Source organism: Mustela erminea, chromosome 1 (assembly GCF_009829155.1).
Source record: "Mustela erminea isolate mMusErm1 chromosome 1, mMusErm1.Pri, whole genome shotgun sequence".
Lineage (NCBI taxonomy): Eukaryota > Metazoa > Chordata > Mammalia > Carnivora > Mustelidae > Mustela > Mustela erminea.
Genome location: NC_045614.1, coordinates 113,877,811 through 113,897,362, shown reverse-complemented (window position 1 = coordinate 113,897,362; position 19,552 = coordinate 113,877,811). Strand labels below are relative to the sequence as shown.

General features: G+C 56.8%; 3 protein-coding genes across 15 annotated transcripts in view; 2 read left to right on the top strand and 1 right to left on the bottom strand.

Moving 5' to 3' along the window:
* Positions 1–351: 351 nt before the first annotated feature.
* On the top strand, positions 352–12,822 carry VWA5B2 (von Willebrand factor A domain containing 5B2). Of its 9 annotated transcripts, XM_032338900.1 has the most exons (21): positions 354–1,129; positions 1,542–1,613; positions 1,999–2,144; positions 2,237–2,407; positions 4,262–4,493; positions 4,662–4,819; positions 5,365–5,496; positions 5,729–5,853; positions 6,258–6,413; positions 6,822–6,932; positions 7,012–7,220; positions 7,305–7,416; positions 7,937–8,122; positions 8,918–9,089; positions 9,177–9,493; positions 9,994–10,183; positions 10,281–10,637; positions 11,420–11,557; positions 11,646–11,729; positions 11,808–12,031; positions 12,118–12,822. In XM_032338900.1, the coding sequence occupies exons 3-21, from the start codon at positions 2,006–2,008 to the stop codon at positions 12,664–12,666; spliced, it is 3,762 nt and encodes a 1,253-aa protein (XP_032194791.1). In that variant the 5' UTR covers positions 354–1,129; positions 1,542–1,613; positions 1,999–2,005; the 3' UTR covers positions 12,667–12,822. The 9 variants fall into 9 exon arrangements, with proteins under 9 accessions (XP_032194838.1, XP_032194791.1, XP_032194798.1 ...); XM_032338907.1 differs by lacking the exon at positions 1,542–1,613; XM_032338892.1 differs by having other exon boundaries at positions 1,542–2,144.
* Positions 12,823–12,951: 129 nt separating this feature from the next.
* ALG3 (ALG3 alpha-1,3- mannosyltransferase) lies at positions 12,952–18,186 on the bottom strand. Of its 4 annotated transcripts, none has more exons than XM_032339050.1 (9): positions 17,985–18,183; positions 16,169–16,268; positions 15,936–16,083; positions 15,667–15,827; positions 15,058–15,178; positions 14,445–14,650; positions 14,219–14,295; positions 13,424–13,566; positions 12,952–13,285 (listed from the first exon to the last, which is right to left on the bottom strand). In XM_032339050.1, the coding sequence occupies exons 1-9, from the start codon at positions 18,073–18,075 to the stop codon at positions 12,971–12,973; spliced, it is 1,362 nt and encodes a 453-aa protein (XP_032194941.1). In that variant the 5' UTR covers positions 18,076–18,183; the 3' UTR covers positions 12,952–12,970. The 4 variants fall into 4 exon arrangements, with proteins under 4 accessions (XP_032194941.1, XP_032194949.1, XP_032194959.1 ...); XM_032339058.1 differs by having other exon boundaries at positions 13,035–13,285; positions 13,424–13,568; positions 17,948–18,185; XM_032339075.1 differs by lacking the exon at positions 14,219–14,295 and having other exon boundaries at positions 13,171–13,285; positions 17,948–18,186.
* A 600-nt stretch (positions 18,187–18,786) lies between these two features.
* Positions 18,787–19,552, top strand: part of LOC116588183 (endothelin-converting enzyme 2) — a 31,142-nt gene continuing 30,376 nt past the window's right edge. Inside the window, exon 1 of one of the 2 annotated variants that reach the window (XM_032339039.1) lies at positions 18,787–19,097. In XM_032339039.1, coding sequence (XP_032194930.1) covers positions 18,902–19,097 — 196 coding nt within the window. In that variant the 5' untranslated portion in view covers positions 18,787–18,901. The remainder of the gene's footprint in view (positions 19,098–19,552) is intronic. The other variant, XM_032339031.1, reaches the window with a different exon arrangement.

The following is a 19,552-nucleotide window of genomic DNA, read 5'->3' as shown; positions in this document are numbered from 1 at the left end:
CATGGTCACTTACCCAGGAATCCCAGACTTCCTCAGGGATCCTGGGAGAGATTTTACAGACCTCCCCAACCTTAACACCATCCAGCTGCATGAACATTCTGCCAATAACAGGGGACATGTTTACAAGCAGGGTTTTTTTTTTTTTTTTTTTTTTCTGCCGGTGCTGCAGGGGTGGGATGGGGTAGGGGTCACTGCCACGATCCATCGGCAGCCTCAAGCCAAGAGAAGGCTGTGCAGGCTGGAAGGCCTCACTTCAAGGCGGTGGGCACCGAAAGTAGCAGGAAGTTATAAGCCTGAGGGGCTGATCCTGCCTACTCTCTCCACCCGCAGAAAAGGTGGGGAGATGGCACTGCAGCGATAGGAATGCTGCCTGCTTGGTGGTGGGGGGAACTTGCTGCAGTGATGGAGGATCCCTCCGTGGAGTGAGTGGCCATTGAAGCGATCACGAGAACTGAAGACAGCTGCAGGGACGCGGGAAGATTTCTGCAGCGATGAAGGAGACCTTTGCAAAGGAAAAAGGCTGGCTTTTTAGGGATGGGGGGAATGTCCTGCAGCGATGAAGCGCTGGGATCATTGCAGTGATGAAAGAGGGTCACTGCACTAAGGGAAAGCATAGCCAGGGCGAGAAGTGGGGTGATGCTGGGATAGTTGGAGTCCTTGCCGTGCTAGGTGGGGGTGGGAGGCTGCAGATTGAGCCCACTGCTGCACTTGCACAGCGTTTCACTTCCTGAAGGACGGAAAGGGTGGGGCTTCGGAGGCCCGGGTCCCTCCTCGGTGGGGGACTGTGCAGCGGCGGGGACGCGATCCCTGCACTGCGGTGCCCTGTCTAGCTGGAGCGGCCAAGGCTGGCGCGGAGGCAGCACCGCGCCCGAAGCGGGGGCCGCGCGAGGAGCAGCAGCCCGCCGCAGCGGCAGGCGGGGCCGGGGCGGGCTGAAGGGGCGGCCTTCCCGAGCGGGGGCGGGACCAGCACCCGCAGAGCCGACGCCCCTGCGCGGACTCAGAGCTGCCTCAGCGGGAGTCCCGAGCCGGTCCCCGAAGGTGACTGGACTGAGTGCGGCCCGAAACGCAGACGAGGCCCTATCCGTCTTGCTCCAGCTGTGGCGCCCAGAACTCCGCAGAAGACGCGACGGTGAGGCTGGGGTTACCCGCCGGGTGGGTGACGATCCCTAGACCCAGCCCGCCGCATCCCCCGACAGCTCGGCCGTAGGGCCCCTACTCTCAGGTCAGATCTGCCAGGGTCGGTGGGAGGTGGGTGCCCTGGACAGATCCCAGGGAATCCCCCTGCCCCAACGCCTCTCCTGGTCTTGCCTCTGAAAGACCCTGTCCTGTCGCTTCCCTGTCTCGTTCTTCCCACCCAACCGCCTCCACTCTGCCTGCAGCCCCTCTCTGCGTGCGCCCTAGTCAGGTGAGATGCAGGATTAGGAAAGACTACGGTCCTTCGGCTCCCCCTCCCAATCCTCCCCGGGAGTCCCTCGCTGGGCTGGGGACACCCAGGAGGAGGGTTAAAGGATGGCCCTTTAACGCCCGTGATCCTCACCCAGAGCATCTTCCATCTCGCCACCCGCGCCACTTCCGACAGCTGGCAGCCGCGGGGAGCCCCGGGGGGCCGGCAGGTACGGGGGCGGCGGCCAGGCCCGGGAGCGGGCGATGGAACAGCTGTGACCCCCCCCCCATCCCCACCCTCGTCTCCTGGAGGAGCAGGCGGCGGGAGCGCTGGGCGCCCAGAGCGCCAGTTAATCATTAACCCTCGGCTGCCCGGCTCCCCGCGCGGCTCCGAGCTGCGCTCCGCCCCGGCTTCCCAGGTAACCGGCTAGGATGCCCATCACGCCATCCCCCTCTTCCCTCCCCTCGCCACCTGTCGGTCCGGCCGCAGCCCCCGGCTCAGCCCGGCGCTCCCAGAGCCCGAGTTCGGTTTTCCCGGCGGCCTGCAGGAGGGCGGGGTCGGGCGGCCGGGACCCACCCTGCGGCCCCCTTCTCCATCGAGCTCCCTTCCCCCAGGGGCGCCATGCCCGGCCTGTACTGCCCCTCCAGCTGGACGCCACTGCCCCTCACCGACTCCTGGGTTCGGGCCTGCGCCAACGGCCCCTGCCTCAGCCTGCGGGCCCGGCTCACCTACCACAACCCGCAGCCGCAGCCGGTGGAAGGTGAGGCTCCGGCGGTGCGCGAGGCGCAGGGCGGCGGGGCGCGGGGGGTGGGGGCGGCGAGGTCCGACGCCGCCTGTGTCCCCCCGCCCCAGGCGTGTTCGTGTACCCACTAGCGGAGGCCGAAGTGGTCTCGGGCTTCGAGGCGGAGGCGGCCGGACGGCGCGTCTCGTTCCAGCTGCAGAGCCGGCGACGCTTGCAGGCAGCTTGCTGCCGCGCTCTGGGCCCCGGGTGGGGGGCCTCCACGCCCCGCCGCTGCGCGCAGGGTGAGTGCCGGCGCCCCCGCCCCGCCCCCGGAAGCCAGCCGCCCTCGGGTTCCCACACCCGCTCCACGTCCCACCCCTGCCCGCGCCCCCTCCAGCCACTGATTTTTTCATTCATTAATTCATGGCTTTGTGCAACAGTCATGGACTAGGCACCCGACGTGCGCCAGGGGCCGGGGCGATGTGACCCAGGCCTGACCTGAGGTTTGCGGCCTGGGAGACAGATGCAGCTGGCAGTCCACACAGCAGTCTCCCCACCACTGGAGCGTTAGCTCCCGAGCCTGAGACAGGGCTTTGGCCAGCTCCAAGGCCCAGCATGGAATGTGGCATATGAGTGCTGGCTTGGGGGAATGGAAGCCCATTGCTGAGCCAAATTTTGTGCCTTGCACGTCATCCTTTCGTTTATTTATTTGTACATTCATTTGACTCCTGCACGTGGGATCTACCTTCCCGTAGGAGAGACCTCGTCCAGTGGTGTTCAGAGTTGGTGTTGAGAGTTGGTACCAACCCAGCAGATAGTTAGAGGCCAGAGTAAACTCTGGGCTGAGGCCCCAGGAATGTTCCAGAAGGAAGTACAGCCAGAATTTGACCAAAAAGAATGGTATGACTGGTGAAGTGGAGAGGAGGGAAAAGGCCCTTCAGTCAGGGGCCATGGTGTAAACAAAGGTTTGGGAGTAAGTTGTGTTGAGTGATGGTAATAAAATACGTCGTATTTGTAGTAATTTACAGTTGACAAAGTCCAGTCACTGATATCACCTCATTTGAATCCAGAGAGGTATGTAATGGAAGTGCTGTTCTCTATCCCCCTTTTACAGGTGTGAAAATAATAACAACAGCCCTTCTGTGTTGGGTGTTATGCGTACATTATCTCATTCCTCACCAGTCATTTAGATATAGTTATTATGACTCCTATTTCATGGATGAAGAAACTGAGGCTCCTCAAAATAAGAGAGTTAACCAAAGGGCGGAATTAGAAGTCACAGAGCTGAGACTCAAAACCTGATCCTGTGCTCTCTCCCCATATCAGGCTGTCCCCAAGCTGCAGCTGATTAGGATAGAAGTCCCTTTCTTCCTTTTTCTCTCCCTTTTTTCTTTCCTTCCATCTTCTTCTTCCATTCATTTATTCTGCAAGCATTTCTCAAAAGAATGGATGAATGATTATTGTGGGGAAGGGCTATAAAGGCAGACTGGAGCCAGACCATGTAAGGCCTTGACTGCCACTGTACACACCTGGCCATTTTCCTTTAGCACCAGTGACTCCCTTGATTCCACCTGTCCCTAAATAAACCTACAATATGAGTAGAATGGTGTGCTCAGTATGCAAGTACAGCTTTGTGTCCTCTAGCCAGTTTCTAAGCAGATCACTGCTCCTAAACCCCTCTTGGGTAGAAAATTCTGGAGTGGGCAGTGGGGAGCCCCTGACTGTTCATGAGCTGGGGATTTATGAGCAGGCTGGATCCCATGCTATGGGAGATGTCAGCGCACAAGGGAGGGTCCTTAGGAAGATGGTGCCCAAGGGTTGAATGAGCAGGCAGGGGAAGAAGGGCAGAGGGTATGGGTCCCCTAGGACCTTGGGGGTAGTGTGGACATGTCCCCTTCTCCTCAGCTCTCCATTAACAGGACATCACTACTTTTCCTGATGATAGCCAGGTCTTTCTACCACCAGCCTGCCTCTCCATCAGCCATCATTCAGTTCATGCCTCCATTCTGCATCACCAACACATAAGCCCTGTGTTCCTCCAACTTTTTAAAGTACCCCTTGCCCAGCCTCCCCTGCGTCAGTGCATGCTGTCATTTCCTATTTCCCCCATCTCCTCTACTTCAGCTCCCTCTGACCCCTTTTCTCACTCACCGTAGGTCATCTTGTCTTGGATCCGGCCCAGGCCCGGTCTGCACTGGTGCTGCCCACAGGCCTCATCAACGCGGCCGGCACCATGACAGTGACTCTGTGCAGCAGCCGGGAGCTGCCCTCCAGGCCTGATGGGGTGCTGCGCGTGGCTCTCCCCTCTGTGCTCACCCCGCTGGCCTCATCAGGCCCACCGGGGCCCCCCAGGCCTCCGGGGCTCTGTGACGACAGGTTGGGCCTATGGTGATTCTCTTCGTCCCTCCCTCGGCTTCTCTGGGTCTAGTGCGGGTGAGGGGGCTTTGGTAGGGTGCCCTGGGGGATGGGTAGGGTGTGGAAGGGCTGGGGCCATTCAGCCAGAGGGGCTAGGGGCCTTGGTGGTGGCCCGGTGACCCTCCTTGTACTCCCTTTCAGCCCCACCAGATGCTTTGGGGTGGGCAGCCCTCAGGAGGAAGGGTTTGCCTGGGAGGAGCCTGCTGCCCCTCGGGATGTGTTCTCAGGCCCTGCCCGCTGCCCTGCCCTGTACACCTTCTCCTTCGAGATGCTGGTCACTGGGCCATGCCTGCTGGCAGGTGGGTGCCCCTCCTGGCATAGCTGACTAGGGAATAATTCAGGGCTTAGTACTAGGAGGATCCCAGGACCGCCCCCCCTCAAAAAAACAAACAAACAAAAAAACCAAGGACTTAAGCCTTAGGAAACTCCAGTTTTGGCGGGAGCATCCCCTGGAAGCTTCTACACAACACAGACCACCCCCTAGGTTTGTCTGTGTAATTTATTCACATCCATTCACCAAGGGGAAGAAAGATGATTAAATTGAGACTAGTCCAAGCAATGAAGTGGAGTTCCTTGTGCAAGAAGTGGGGGAGGATGCTAAATCAGCAGCTGGCTGATATGTAACTGATCAGCCAGGAACAGAACCAGGAATCCACCTCCCAGCCCAAGAAAGTGGGCAAAATCCCTCTGCTTGTCCATCCAACCCTAGAGATCAGGATCTGAGAGCTGAGCTGAATCAGCATGATCCTTGCCCACGCCGCTGTTGTCCAGAAGGTTGTATCGGTGCTTTAGGACTGGCTTAGGGTGGGTGATCAACCCCTCTCCCTGCCTCACTATCCCTCAGGCCTGGAGAGCCCCTCTCATGCTCTGCGGGCAGATGCCCCCCCTCATGCCAGCTCTGCAGCCACCATCTGTGTCACACTAGCAGAGGGCCACCGCTGTGACCGGGCGTTGGAGATCCTGCTGTACCCCAGTGGTGAGAGACTGGGGCACACAGTGGGCCAGCTCTGACCTGCTTCAGGACTACCTGGGTAACATTTTTCAAGTATAGATTTCTGGGTCCCCAGCCAGATGAATCAAGTCATCTGTGAGGGTGGGCCCCATGGTATAGGGAGGCTGGACTCGCAAGGTCCTCCCAAGAGAGTGGGACTGAGCCACTGGGGTCCAGAGACAGGGGCTTTCTAACAGCTGTGTCTCCTCTTCCCTAGAGCCCCACCAGCCACACTTGATGCTAGAGGCTGGCAGCCTGAGCTCAGCAGAATATGAGGCCCAGGTGAGGGCCCGCCGGGACTTCCAGAGGCTACAGCGAAGGGACAGTGATGGGGACCGGCAGGTATGGCTGCCTGGGGTCCTGGCCTGGCCTCCGACCCCAACACTGGCTGCATTTGTGCACAAGGAACAGATAAGCAGGCTCATGTTATAATGGGGTGGGGGTGGGCGGCTCTGCTCTTAGCAGGACCTCCTAGTAGCTGCCACCACCATCCCAGAGAGCAGATGAGTGCTGTCATAGGAGGGCCCACGCAAGTCTCGCTGGGGTGTGTCTCCAAGGATAGGGACTAGGAATGACAGGCAGGGGACAGCCACCTGCCTTTGCTCTTGCCTGTTTTCAAAGGCATATGAAAAGGTGCCCTTCTGGGTATATCAGATAGAAGCCGCCTGAGGGCTAGGTCCCGTTGCCAGCCAGGGCTGGGGTTGCACTAAGCCCGGCCCAGGATGACTTGGGGCTCCTATGCTCAGATGTGGTTCCTGCAACGGCGCTTCCACAAGGACATCCTGCTGAATCCCGTGCTGGTGCTGAGCTTCTGCCCAGACTTGAGCTCCAAGCCGGGACACCTGGGCACAGCTACCCGGGAGCTCCTTTTCCTGCTGGACGGCAGCAGTGTAGCACACAAGGCCTGTGGGGGCGAGGCACGGGTGGGCCTGGGGGCTGGGAGAGGTGCAGTTGGCCTGAGGGTGGCTGAGGGCAGCCTCTCAAAGATACATACACACACGCATACACACACACACCCACACACACACACTTGTACAGATGTGTATCTCCTGGATTCCAAGAGCCTCTCTCACCTGTGAAGTTACATTCAGTCACCCCAATCCCAAACCCAAGGATTCACAACCCCCTCCAGGGGCTTCCACAAACTTCACCTCCCTCCTAACCCATCTCACACACAGCCTCATTCCTGCACGGCCTCTCCCAGATCCCCACTGCCAGATCCTCATTTTCACACAGCCTGGAGAATGCAGGCTGGCAACCCCACCCTTGGCGCCTGCTTCATGGTGCCCCCCCCCCCCGGCTCTCCCCAGGATGCCATTGTTCTGGCTGTGAAGTCACTACCACCACAGACACTCATCAACCTGGCTGTGTTTGGCATGGCGGTGCAGCCCCTCTTCCCAGAGAGCCGACCCTGCAGTGACGTGAGTATGGTCAGGGATTTGGGGGGCCTGGAGAAGCTATCTCAGCCTGGTGTGGCCAAAGCATACCTTCTCTTCCCAGGACACTGTGCAGCTGATCTGCGAGAGTGTTGAGACCCTGCAGGCTGCAAGTGGTCCCCCAGATGTGCTGGCTGCACTGACCTGGGCCATGGGGCAGCCCCAGCACAGGGCCCACCCAAGGCAGCTATTCCTGCTGACCGCTGCCTCGCCCTTGGCTGCTGCCACCCATCAAAGCCTGGACCTCATGAGGTGGCACAGGGGGGCAGCCAGGTATGGGCTGAACCAGGTACCTGAGATTGACCCCTGCCCCCAAGAGGCTCCTGAAGATCACAGATGCTTCCCTTCCCTCATCAGGTGCTTCTCCTTTGGGCTGGGGCCTGCCTGCCATCAGCTGCTTCAGGGTCTGTCTGCCCTCAGCAGAGGCCAGGCCTACTTCCCAAGGCCTGGGGAGAGGCTTCAGCCCATGGTGAGCTTGAGCCTGGGCCCTGTTCCCTACTCTCAGAAGCCCTTCCCCCAAGTTACCCTAAGCCTGCAATAGAACCCAGTTAAGCTGTGGGGTCTCCTGGCACCCTTGACCAGGACTTCTCTTCCCCCATTCCAGTTCATCTCCTCCTTTGAGATGCCAATCAGGAGAGGAGCTGCGGGGGTTGTTGTGGGGTGCTGCAGGAGGCCAAAGGTGTGGGGGACATGGCTCTCTGACTGGCCCCCAAATCTTACTCGTTTTTCTCTTGGGACCAAGTGCCATATCCTCAACAAATCTTACCTCATCCCCAGGCTTGGCTCAGGCCAGGAGACAGACCAAACCCTGAGGACTGAACACTCAGTCCCCTTGCTTATTCCTACCCCCACTCCTCCCTTGGACCCCAGCCTGACCCTGCTTCCCTTAGCCCAGGGACTAGGCAGATGGCATCAGTGGAAGGGTGGCCTTCCAGCTCTGGGCTGTGTGGCCCTCTCTCCCATGTCCTTCCTCTGGCCACTCCTCCCAGCTGGTGCAGGCTCTGCGGAAGGCACTGGAGCCCGCCCTGAGCGACATCTCTGTGGACTGGTTTGTGCCTGACGCGGTGGAGGCACTGCTGACACCCCGGGAGATCCCGGCACTCTACCCTGGGGACCGGCTGCTTGGGTACTGCTCACTCTTCAGGGTGGATGGCTTCCGGCCCCGCGCCCCCGGGGTAAGCCTGAGCTGTTGGAACTCCCTGCATGTCTTCAAAACTCTTCCACTTCCTGTGCCTCTCCCTGCCAGGCTCTCCTACTGCACCCTTGGCCTCCCTAGGGCCCCCACTGGACACCCCAAGGTGACTGCAGCCTGTCCTCTTCATGAGGTCTTCCACTAAATTGTCCCGTAAGGTGTTGTCCTTGGCTTTGACCGGAGGCGGCCACAGAGCTCTAGCATTCGCTCTGAGGGATTTGTGGAAACTCACTCACTTCTTCACACAGTGCCCTACAGAAAGCACCATCTGGATTGTTTCCTGGAATGCTCAGAAACAGATGGAGCAGGGTCTAGATGCAATCTAGCATTCGATTTGGGGCCAGCCCCCTCACCTTTAGACCATTTCCTCATACTGAGTCTTACTGCAGGGATGCTGTGATTAGTCGCAGTGCACACTTGGTAGGACACTTGACATGCATGAGAGTGTAAGAAATGGTAGTTATTTCGATTTACAAAAAGCTTTCTCTCTCTAGAAGAAATAAGCACACTTCCTCGTCTTGATCCAGAATGCTGTATAATGGAGGCTTTGCCTTTTTGCCTGCCAGCCAGGAAGCTCAGGGCCGAACCTGAACTTCAGCCACAGCAGCTCTGCTAACCTTCTGATCAGCACATATGCTTCCTCCTTCCTCAGGACAGGGCTTTCATTTCTGGTTTATTAACTTCATTGCCTCTTGTGGTGAGATATCTACAATCCTGTTTGAAAAGAGGCAGCATATAACTAGCACCCATTTTTTCTCCAATGCCTGTCCCTCTCCAGGGCCCAGAACCTGGCTGGCAGAGCTTGGGAGGCTCCGTGTTCCCGTCCCCAGAGGAAGCACCATCTGCCACCAGTCCTGGCACTGAGCCCACTGGCACCTCAGAGCTGCTGGGAACAGGCACTGTGTCAGTGGAGCTGTCCAGCCCGTGGGCTGCTGGGGACTCAGAGCAGAGTGAGCACCTGGACATGGGGTGCAGCTGTGCTGGAGGAGTGGGCCATGGGAGAGGCCGGGGCTCGGATCCGTTCTCTTGCCTCCCAGCAGGTACTGATGCTCTGACAGAGCCTGTCACAGACCCTGGACCCAACCCCTCCTCGGATACGGCCATATGGCGCCGCATCTTCCAGTCGTCCTACATCCGGGAGCAGTATGTGCTCACCCACTGCTCTGCTAGCCCCGAGCCAGGTCCAGGTTCCACAGGCAGCAGCGAGTCCCCTGGCTCCCAGGGCCCTGGCTCCCCCGAGAGCATGGCTCCCGTGCATCTCCCTTCTCAGCAGGGCTGCCGCAGCCTGGCCTGGGGAGAACCTGCAGGCTCCCGCTCCTGCCCCCTGCCTCCACCCCCGCTGGCTCCAGTCAAGGTGAGGGTCAGCCCACATCCTTTCTACTAGGTATCCAGCAAAAGTTTACTGGCCATCAGCTAGCCATAAATTTTGCAGTGGTTACTCTTCAGTCCAGCTGGAGAGACAGGTGGGTAAATCTATGATACCATGTGACACACCGTGGTAAGCACAAGGACACAGCATTATGGGGAGTGTCAGAGTCAAGATGGCTGGCCCTGTGTGAGGGAGTCAGGAAAGCAAGAGCCACATCTGAAAGAACAAGTAGAAGCTAGCCAGGCAAAGAGGGAGAAGCCATGAGTAAAATCAGAGACGAGCAACAACATCAAGTGAGAAGTGGGGCACGGAGTGAGACAGCACTGCAAAGGGGCCAGGGGCCATAAAGAATGGCCTTGCTCCTAAGTGCGGGGAGCAGCCACCCACAGTTTCAGACGAGGGGCTCTGGGGTCAGTTGTGTCTACATGTGCAGTGGCCGGCAGCTCTGCATTTCTTGACCAGTGGACCCCACTTCTTATGTGCAGTCTGGGGCCTTGAGCGCGGAGGTGCTGGGTCGTCGACGCAGAGTGGCTCTGGCTGGCCGGAGCCTCTCCTCGCCCCCAGGCCAGGTGAACCCAGTCCCTGGCCATCCCCAGCACCCCTCTCTGGGCACAGCACCCGACAGGCCAGGCCCTGAGTCAGTGCAGCAGCTGGGACAGGGCCTGGATGACTCAGGTAAGCGTTGGATGGGGAGCTGGGTTCTGAGACCGCGGAGGGTCTCGGAGAGGTGGGGCCTGACACTGCCCCTGCCTTTATGGTTGTCTCCCTCCAGGAAACCTGCTCTCCCCAGCCCCTATGGACTGGGACATGTTGATGGAACCCCCCTTCTTATTCACGGCTCTGCCCCCCAATGGGGAGTTGGCTCCTCCAGCAGAGGCACTGCCTCCCCAGGCTCCACGCTGCCATGTGGTGATCCGGGCCCTGTGTGGGGAGCAGCCTATGTGCTGGGAGGTGGGTGTTGGCCTAGAGACACTGTGGGGACCTGGTGATGATGGCTCACTGCCTCTGTCATCCCCTGAAAGAGAAGGTGCTTGGGACCAAGCACTCCATCGGCTGACAGCAGCCTCCGTGGTCCGGGACAATGAGCAGCTGGCCCTCCGTGGAGGGGCTGAGGCCACGGCTGACCGAGGTGAGCTACTAGTGGGCCTGGCAAGGGTCCCAGGAGCCCATATGGGGCAGAGAGTGGCAGAAGTGGAGGTCTATGTGTTTGATCACTCTGTATCTCATTGCTCACAAACAGTTTGAGGTGGCTCACCCATATTGACAAGGAAAAAAAAAAAAAAAGGCAGGGCAATGGGATAATTAAAGTGGAGAATCAGGTTATATTAAAGATATGCACACCATGAGCTTATATGCCCTAGCAAGCAGGGGACCCCAAATTGTCAGGATTCCTAGCAGCCAACAGAGGGAAATGTGATCTCCTTAATGACTCACAGGGCCTGTAACATAGAAACAAATCTGTCATTCAGGAGGACTATTAAGTCAAAGAGTGAACATTTCAGTACAGCGGTACTAGCCACACATCAAGTGCTTAACACTAACACATGGCTAGTGGTTATCATGGAAATCTAGAACATCTCATTCACTGCAGGAAGTTCTGCTGGACAGTGCTGAAATTAGTGGACAGAAAAGGCACCACATCAGTGCTTCCTTTGGGTGGTGAACAAAACGTTCGATTTCTGGGTGGCCTGAGGGTCTAGCCCGGTTATGAGCTGAGGGTTCAGTCTAACTGCTTTTTGAAGTTGGGGAGTCTGAGCTGGCTCCTAGAAGGAACTCTACTCTGTTCAAAAGTGGACAGAGGGAAAAGCTATGCAGAACACCTGAGATTTGTTTCTATAAAGCCCTTTGTGCTGGTTGGGGGCTGGGGGATGTCCCTGCTTCCATTCAGCTTGCTGATCCCTGGTCTCATAGGCCATGCCCGGAGGTCCTGGCTCCGAGCCCTTCAGACAAGCAAGGTCAGCTCTGCCCCTTCCTGCTTCACTTGCCCAGTAGCCGTGGACGCCACCACCAGGGAGTTCCTACCCTCAGTCCTGCAGGTGCGGAGCTCAGGTAGAGTCCCTCTTGGGTGATCTCTCTGGTGCCACCCTCACTTCACCAGCTGCCCTCCCAGCTCACCCTGTCTCCTGTGCCCCTACAGAGCTGGCTGAGCCCCTAAGCACTTCTCCTGCACCTCAGGGCCATCTAGATGCAACTCCTCTGTCCACAGCTGTGCAGTCTAGAGGTAATGCTTGAAGTTGGGGGAGGGTAAGGAGCAGGCAGGTTTAGGGACCACGACTGGCACTGACTGGCTCCCTTGCAGGACCTCAGGGAGGCTCTCTGGTGGCCGGCTGGAACCTGAACCCAAATGGCAACCCCAGGTTGGCCACCGGAAGTCCTCCTCGCCTCCCCCGCCAGCCTCCTTCTAGGCTCAGCCTGGGTGGGGGGAGGGCCAGAGGCTCTGACAGCCACCGACTCTGCAGCCCCCACCGGGGCCAGGCTAGTGACAGCAACAGTGAAGGCAGCGACCACGACTACTTGCCCTTGGTGAGGACTCGGGAGGTGGAGGGTGGCGCTGCCACGGCCAGGGCACTGTCTCAGCTCGCTTCTCCCCCCACCTCCTCTCTCCTCAGGTGCGGCTGCAGGAGGCTCCCGGCTCCTTCCGCCTGGACGCGCCCTTCTGTGCAGCGGTACGCATCCCGCAGGAACGCCTGTGCCGCGCCTCACCCTTCGCTGCGCACCGCGCCAGCCTCAGCCCCACCTCGGCCTCCTCTCCCTGGGCACTTCTGGGACCGGGTGTGGGCCAGGGCGACAGTGCCACAGCCTCCTGCAGCCCGTCCCCCAGCTCAGGCTCCGAGGGCCCAGGCCAGGTGGACAGCGGGAGGGGCTCCGACACTGAGGCCTCGGAGGGCGCCGAAGGGCTAGGCGGTGCTGACCTGCGGGGCCGGACCTGGGCCACAGCCGTGGCCCTGGCGTGGCTGGAGCACCGCTGCGCCGCCGCCTTTGGCGAGTGGGAACTTGCGGCAGCTAAAGCCGACTGTTGGCTGCGGGCGCAGCACCTGCCTGATGGCCTTGACCTGGCTGCCCTCAAAGCTGCGGCTCGGGGTCTCTTCCTGCTGCTCCGCCACTGGGACCAGAACCTGCAGCTACACCTGCTGTGCTACAGCCCAGCAAATGTGTGAGGGCTGCCCACTGCTCGGCTGGCGCTGCCTGACACTCAAGTCACTGCCACCCAGGCCCGGCTTCTCCGTGCTGGTGCTGGGAGGGGCAGGCTGGTGTCCTCCTGACACCCACTGTTTCTCATCCCCTTCCTAGAATGCCCCTGCCCTCACAGAAAGTGCCTGCCTGTGCTCTCTCTCTCCCACTCCTCCCAGCCCAGGTCTTTTCCCTTCCGAGCTCCATGCAGTGCAGTGTGGGAGAGGAGAGAGCCACAGCCCCCAAATCCTATGCAATAAAGTGCCTCTTAGGACTGCCCAAATGAGTTCTTTATCTGCAGTGAGCATGCCCCTCACAGCCTGGTGCAGGCCCTTCAATGTAGGCTGCAAAGAGGTGGACTGGGTAAGGTTTATTGGGAAGGGCAGAGAGTCTATTGCCATCCAGGGTCCCACGAGTGGGCTGGAGGGGAAGGGAGGTGGATCTCAGTGGGCTTTCTTGCTGTGCTGGATGCTCTTGGGGAAAGGCTGGGGGCCCAGCCAGAGCTGCAGGAGGATGACAGCATGGCATATGTGCAGGGCCGCAGAGCTGCAGGACGTGGACGGGTATGTGTTCCAGGAGAGCTCGATGAGCCCTAGCACCAGCAACCTGGAGAGAAGAGAGAAGCTCAGGTTTTGCCCAGTTTCTAGGCCTGCAGCCCTTCAGCTCGCCCAACCCTCCACGGTCAGCCTGGGGATGGGGAGCTCCCTCGCCCGTCCCACATGCCCAGGTTGTCGCAGCCAGTACCTGAGCAGATGTGTAAGCCAGCGTGCAGGCGTGGCCCACAGGAGGTAGGGCAGTGTGTGGAAATACCAGACGTAGAACTGGTAGTGGAGGGAGCGGCTGAAGCAGATGCCAATGAAGTTCGAAGTAAACAGGGTAGAGATAATCTGTAGGCAGTGGTCAAGGCCAAGGGCAGGAACAGAAGGGCCAGGAGTTGGGATGGGGGTTGGGACAGGGAGGTTCCAAAGTAAAGGGACAAAAGTTTTGGGGTCAGACAGCCCCCTGGCTCTGCCATTCCGAGATGCATCCTTTTGGACGAATTTCTTAACTTCTCCAGACTGTTCCTCAATCTAATGTGAGACAAGGATACTAGGGCCATAAGGCCTAGTGAGTTTAAATTCATCACTTACAGGCTAAGTGACCTAAGTTATGTAAACTCCTTAACGTCCTGATTTTATCATCTATAAAATGAGCACTGTCATCATCAGACACCTCCCTATTTCAGAGTCTCTTGCAAGCTTTAAACGTTAGAATATATGTAAATCTCTTAGGACAACACCAGGTAGAGAGTGAGTACTTATAATGGTAAGTCAAATAATATTTAGGATTAAGAATAAAATACGCTTAAATATGTGAAGTGCTTAGCACAGTGGTGCAGAGTGGTGGAGGTAACAGCTCTATTCCCATGAACAGGGCCTATAGCTATTACTGGTACCTCTTTTTCCCTCCCCCAGGACACCAGCCATCCAGGGTTACCAACCAGGACCCCAAGTGTACCTGGAGAGGGCAAGACTTACCTTCCTATGATTTAAAGGATATGATTGGGTGTGAGGGGCTGCGGTGGAACCTTCCTTTTGGAGGGAGCCTTTAGCAGCGACAGGATACTTTCCCCCGTCCTGGGGAGAAGCCATTCACACATTTATCAAGCCCCAATCTTAGGGCAAGCTTTAGATTCACTCACGTGAACTCAACATCTCCCCAAGCAGGCAAACAGGCCCTTCATCCTCCCTCCAACTCTGCCCATGACACTGCTCCCCTTTCTCACCTGTGCCACCTGCAGAAGGCAAAGAGAAAGAGCAGGGTGAGGTGGGCGGCCAACAGTGCCAGGTGGAAGGCACGATGCAAGAAGAGGGCCTCAGGCAGGAAGCGCCAGTTCACTGTCCAGCGGAAGAGAAACTGGCGGCCAAGGTCAAAGGAGCGGGAGAGGTAGCCAATGGGGTTCTCCAGCAGGAAGGGCAGCCCCAGCACCACCTGAGGATAGGTGTCATGTCAGCACAGGTGCCCAGGCTCAAACTAAGCCTTCAAACTAATCATGGAGGGGAGTGGACAGAGGGTGCAGGTCTCAGAGGTTCTCAGATTCCCCGAGGAATAGCAGGTAAGCCAGCTTCCACATCCAGGCCAGAGCCTGGGGCCAAAGAAGCTGAGAAGGCAGGTAATAACAGTCCTTTAAGTTTGGATTCACCACGTCATAAATGGGCAGGATCAGAGACCCTCAGAAACCATCTAGTTCAACACCCTCATTTTACAGTTAATAAAAGCAAAGTTCAGAATCAGCTCCAAAATCCTGTCTGTTAGCTTTGAGGAAGTCTCATCGATGGAAGGACGCCAGAGAGTAGCCTTCCCTTCATTGGGAAGGGGAAGGGGTGGTGGTGAGGTACCTGAAGGACAGCACAGATGCCCAACTTGGGGAGGGCTCCACGGAAACCAAACTGCATGAGGAGAAGAAATAGCAACCCAGGGGCGAAGAGTAGCACATTCATCTTCACGGAGACTGCCAGGCTGGAGTAGGTAAGGGAGCAAGGGGGGAGATCAGCTCCAGGGCCATTTACCCACCCAAAGATGTATCTCTCCCCTGATGCACACACAGCATTTCTCCCCTCCCCTGCCAGCAAGCTCCAGGATGGGGCCCACACTCAGAATTGCTGGAAGGAGGAGAAAGCAGTCTGGGAGGAGGCTGAGGGTAAGGGGCGGATACCAAGTCTCCATGCTCAGACTGAGCCAGCAATACATATTTAGAGTATTTATAATGTGCAAGAACCAATTCCAACAACAGATGCTGTCTAGAAGGAAGACAGGATGGGTAGAGGGTGTGTGTTTCTTTGGGGCAGTGGGGGCAGAGACTTTCTACAGATCCTAGTCTTGTTTAGTGGGGCCCTGACTGACCCATATTGTCTGGTTACTCCCTTACTTCCTCTGCTGAAGAAAACTGGGGGAGGAAATGGTGAAAATACAGAATGAGAGATGGGGGAGAAGGGAGGGGTGTTGACCTGAAACAGCAGCAGCCCCAGCCCCAGCGCTGGGCCAGCAGGAGGTTGATACTGAGGAAGAGCAGAGCCATGGCCACCGGGTCATTGAAGAGTCGAAGCACGAAGATGGAGTGCACACGGTACGAGGCACAGCACATGAAGAAAAAGACGAAGGGAGGTACCTGAGAGGTGGGCACAGTGGGGAACAAGGTCAGCTCACCAAACCTGAGCCATCCCTACTCCCCAGTACTGCCCGTTGGAGCCCCCTGTTCCCAGGAGCATGAACTCACCTTGCAGGTCTGGTGGTAGATCAAGAAGACAAGAAGCAAGGTGGCCAGGTAGAGCACAGCAAAGATGTGCTGGGCCATGCGGATGTCAGTGCCCTGGCCAGTGGCATAATATAGCCCCATAAAGATGTACACAAAGCCGGCTGGGTACCTGGAAGAGGAGTCTGGGTCAGGCTGCCCAGCCTGGTATCTGGGCAGCCCCTCGGGTCCTCACTGAACCCTTTATCACCACTTACACAAGAGGTCCAGTGTCACCCTGCAGTTGGGTGTAGTCATAGGTGCCATTGATGACGCCCTCCACCTGGGCCATATAGGCCTTCCAGTCAATTTCTGTATCTGGAAAAGGGCAGGACGGTGTGGTTACTTCCAAGCTTAGAACGTGTCTGCCCCCCCACACACCTCCCACCCCTCAAAACACAGAGTTCCAGCTCTTTCCCAGGACTTTTATCACAACCCCTTATCTCACTGCCTATCTGCCATTCTCTGGGTGAACCCAAGCATCTCAAATTCAGCATGCCTGTAATTGACCTCAAACCATCCACTCTAAATCTGCTCTACCTCCTGGGATCCATGAACAGCACCATCAACCTCCCAGCTGCCCAAGTCACAAACCTGGGTAACATCTTTGACACTTACTTCTTTCTCACTTGCAACACCCGTCACCAAATCCTGCCTATTCTTCATCCTAAATAACTCTACTATCTCTCATCCTTTTCTGCTCTTACATACTAATATTTGGACCTAACATAATCTCTAACCTCAATGATGCAGCAGCTTTCAAATTATTAGTTTCCCAGCTTCTACCTACTACAATATATTTCCCACCCTGCAACTAGAGAGCTCTTCCTATAATAGAAATCATGTCAGATCTCTGCTTAAAACCCTTCAATGATTCCTCAAGTTTCCTAAGATAAAAACCAAACCCTATTATTCCCAATTTTAAAAAAGAAACCTGTGAATTAATGAGGTTAAGCAACTACTTCAAGATCAGTGAGCTAAGAAGGGTAGAGTTGAGACTGGAACTCCAGGAGGTCCTAAATTCTTAACCACCGTGCTAATTATCTCAACACAACTGACAGACTGCTTCATGATTTGGTCTCAATGTCTGCAACCTCATCTCTCCCTGCTACCCTCACTCAAATTATGTTCCAGCTCTAAAACAAATTCAGTTCCTCAAAGAAAGCAGACTCTCTTCAGACTAGAGGTTTTAGTTACAGGATTCTCTGCCTAGAGTGCTCTTTCTCCTCCCCTTTTCTCTCTTTCCTCACCTAGCTTCCTCTTACCCTTCAAGGGGACTCAAGTCTGGCTTAAGTGCCCTCCTGTGTCCTTTATTGTTTCCCCTGTCTCCCACTGTCATGATGAATATGATCCACCATCATTTTCTACTAACTTCTTTTTGTCCAGGCCCGTACACCCAATTAGGAAATGTGTCTATTTTTTCACCATTGTACCCCTGGTATCTAGCATAGTGTTCTTAAGCATATAATAAACATTCAATAAGTATATGTTGAATTAATCATCTTTAGCAAGAAAGCCTTAAGCCCAGTGTCTAGATTCAGCCCATAAAGGAGCCCCTAATAATACCCAAAGGGCTCAAGTGGTCACAAAATGCCACTGTTGACAAGAGACTTTGAGATCTCAGAATTGAACAGATGAGAAAATTTGGACCCAGGTGAGGAAGGGCCATCTCAAAGCAATAGACAAAAGAAGGAGCAGCAGTACATTAACTCAGACCCAGGTCTTTTGATCTCCAGGCTGGTTTATTTTCTTAGCCTGGCAGGCTGTATGGTCAGGGCAGAGGGCCAATCTCTAGAGTCGCCCCTTCCATCATCGGGGAGGGATTAAGACAGGGTTTGGTTTTATGGAGCAGGCTTGGGACCTGGGTAAAAATTATGGTCTACAATTGATGACTCATTGGCTCTGGGGTCTGGACTTCCGCTTCGAATCTGGGTCCCGGTTTGGGTAGGGGGTTCGGGTCCCCCTCCCTACCCTCCCCTCCTCCTCGGCGCACTCACATGCCACCCTGTGAATGACACAGAAGGTGATGCCCACCTCCGCCAAGCAGAGGCAGGCGGCCACCAGCAGCGTGTAGCGCGGCTCCAGCAGCAGTAGGCGCCGCTCTTGCCAGGCGCGCCGTAGCCATTGTCCGCAAAGTCCGGCAGCCCGGGCTGCGGGACCCGCCCGGCCGCGTTTCCGTAGGCCTGCCGCCATCTTGACGGTGCGCCGCTCGTATTGGCCCGCCTCCCCGGAAGCCCGACCCCTCGGCACTTAAGTTCCGCTCTCGGCGCCGGCTGTCCCAACCGACTGATCGCTGTCCGGTTTCGTGTCCTATCGACTCCACTAAAATTCACTTCTTCCATATCTTTTCTGATGCACTACACACCCCAGACGTCCAGGAATAGTCTTACTCCTCAGTACATGCTTGGTTCTGGGCACACAGGCGCTAAAGTAGGTCGAGCATTTGCCCAGAAAAGCAACATTCCTGTTCATGTTTTCCCTTGCCTGGCACCACACTTCGTCTGTGTTTCATGACAGGCGCTTCTGAAGGGCAAGATTTGTGGCCGCGGCACTCCTGCCTCCTCTCAGAGCCTTCCGCGTGCTCAAAACTGGGTAGAAATGAATCTTCCATTAACTTTCAGACTTCTTAATGGCAAGAGCCGACCAAACTGAAAATAAGCAGTGATTAGCCGAGTGAGTCCAACACTGCGAGTTTGGCTCTCAGAAGTGGGAGAACAGTACAGATGGCCGATTCAAGTTCTGAACGATGGGATTTTCCCACCCGGAGTATTCTTCAAAGAGCGCTCACCAGAGGACGGAAGTTCCACGTGTTTGTGTTGAGCAACTGCAGGTGGTGGGCGGAGACACAAGGGCCACGCCTCCCGAATGATACCGTGCCTATTGGCTACACGGGCGCCAAGCCCGGTCCTAAGGTGCTGGCGGTGTGCCCTGGCGGCCCTGAAGCTGCAAGCATGGCCTCTCCACCGGCCTCAACGCCCCCGACGGAGATACCAGAGCAGAACTGCAGGTACTGCGAGGTTCAGTACTGGGACCAGCGCTACAGGAATGCGGCTGACTCTGCCCCTTACGAGTGGTTTGGGGACTTCTCCGCCTTCCGTGCCCTCCTGGAGCCTGAGCTGCGGCCCGAAGACCGTATCCTCGTGCTAGGTGGGTAGTCCCGGAGCTCCCCACCCCAAATGGAGCGGGCTGGAGCCGCCCCGGCCCTTTCCGCTTTCCAGAGTCTGTTTGTCCCTCTCACGAGCCAAGATCCCCTACCCTCAGCATCTCGGCAGTATTTCGCCAGGGTCGCGGGAGCCTTAGTCCAAGCTCCGCCCCCCGCCAGAGAAAGTTTATGAGTTTGTAGGTATTCTAGGACCCTGTTCCGGACTCTCGGGGAGACAGCCTCGAGTACTGGAAAGCTCAGACGATCTACTTCAAGTCCCATTGCTAGTTGGCTGTATGACTTAGGACAAGTTCTGAACCCGTTCTGGCTTCAGATTCACTTCTAGAAATGGAACTACGAGCTCGAGTCGGATAAGGAACGTTCAGGCACCTCGAGCACGATGCCAAGCGTTTATCTGTTACCTCTCTCCACGCTCCCAGTCCTACCTGACACTTGGTCC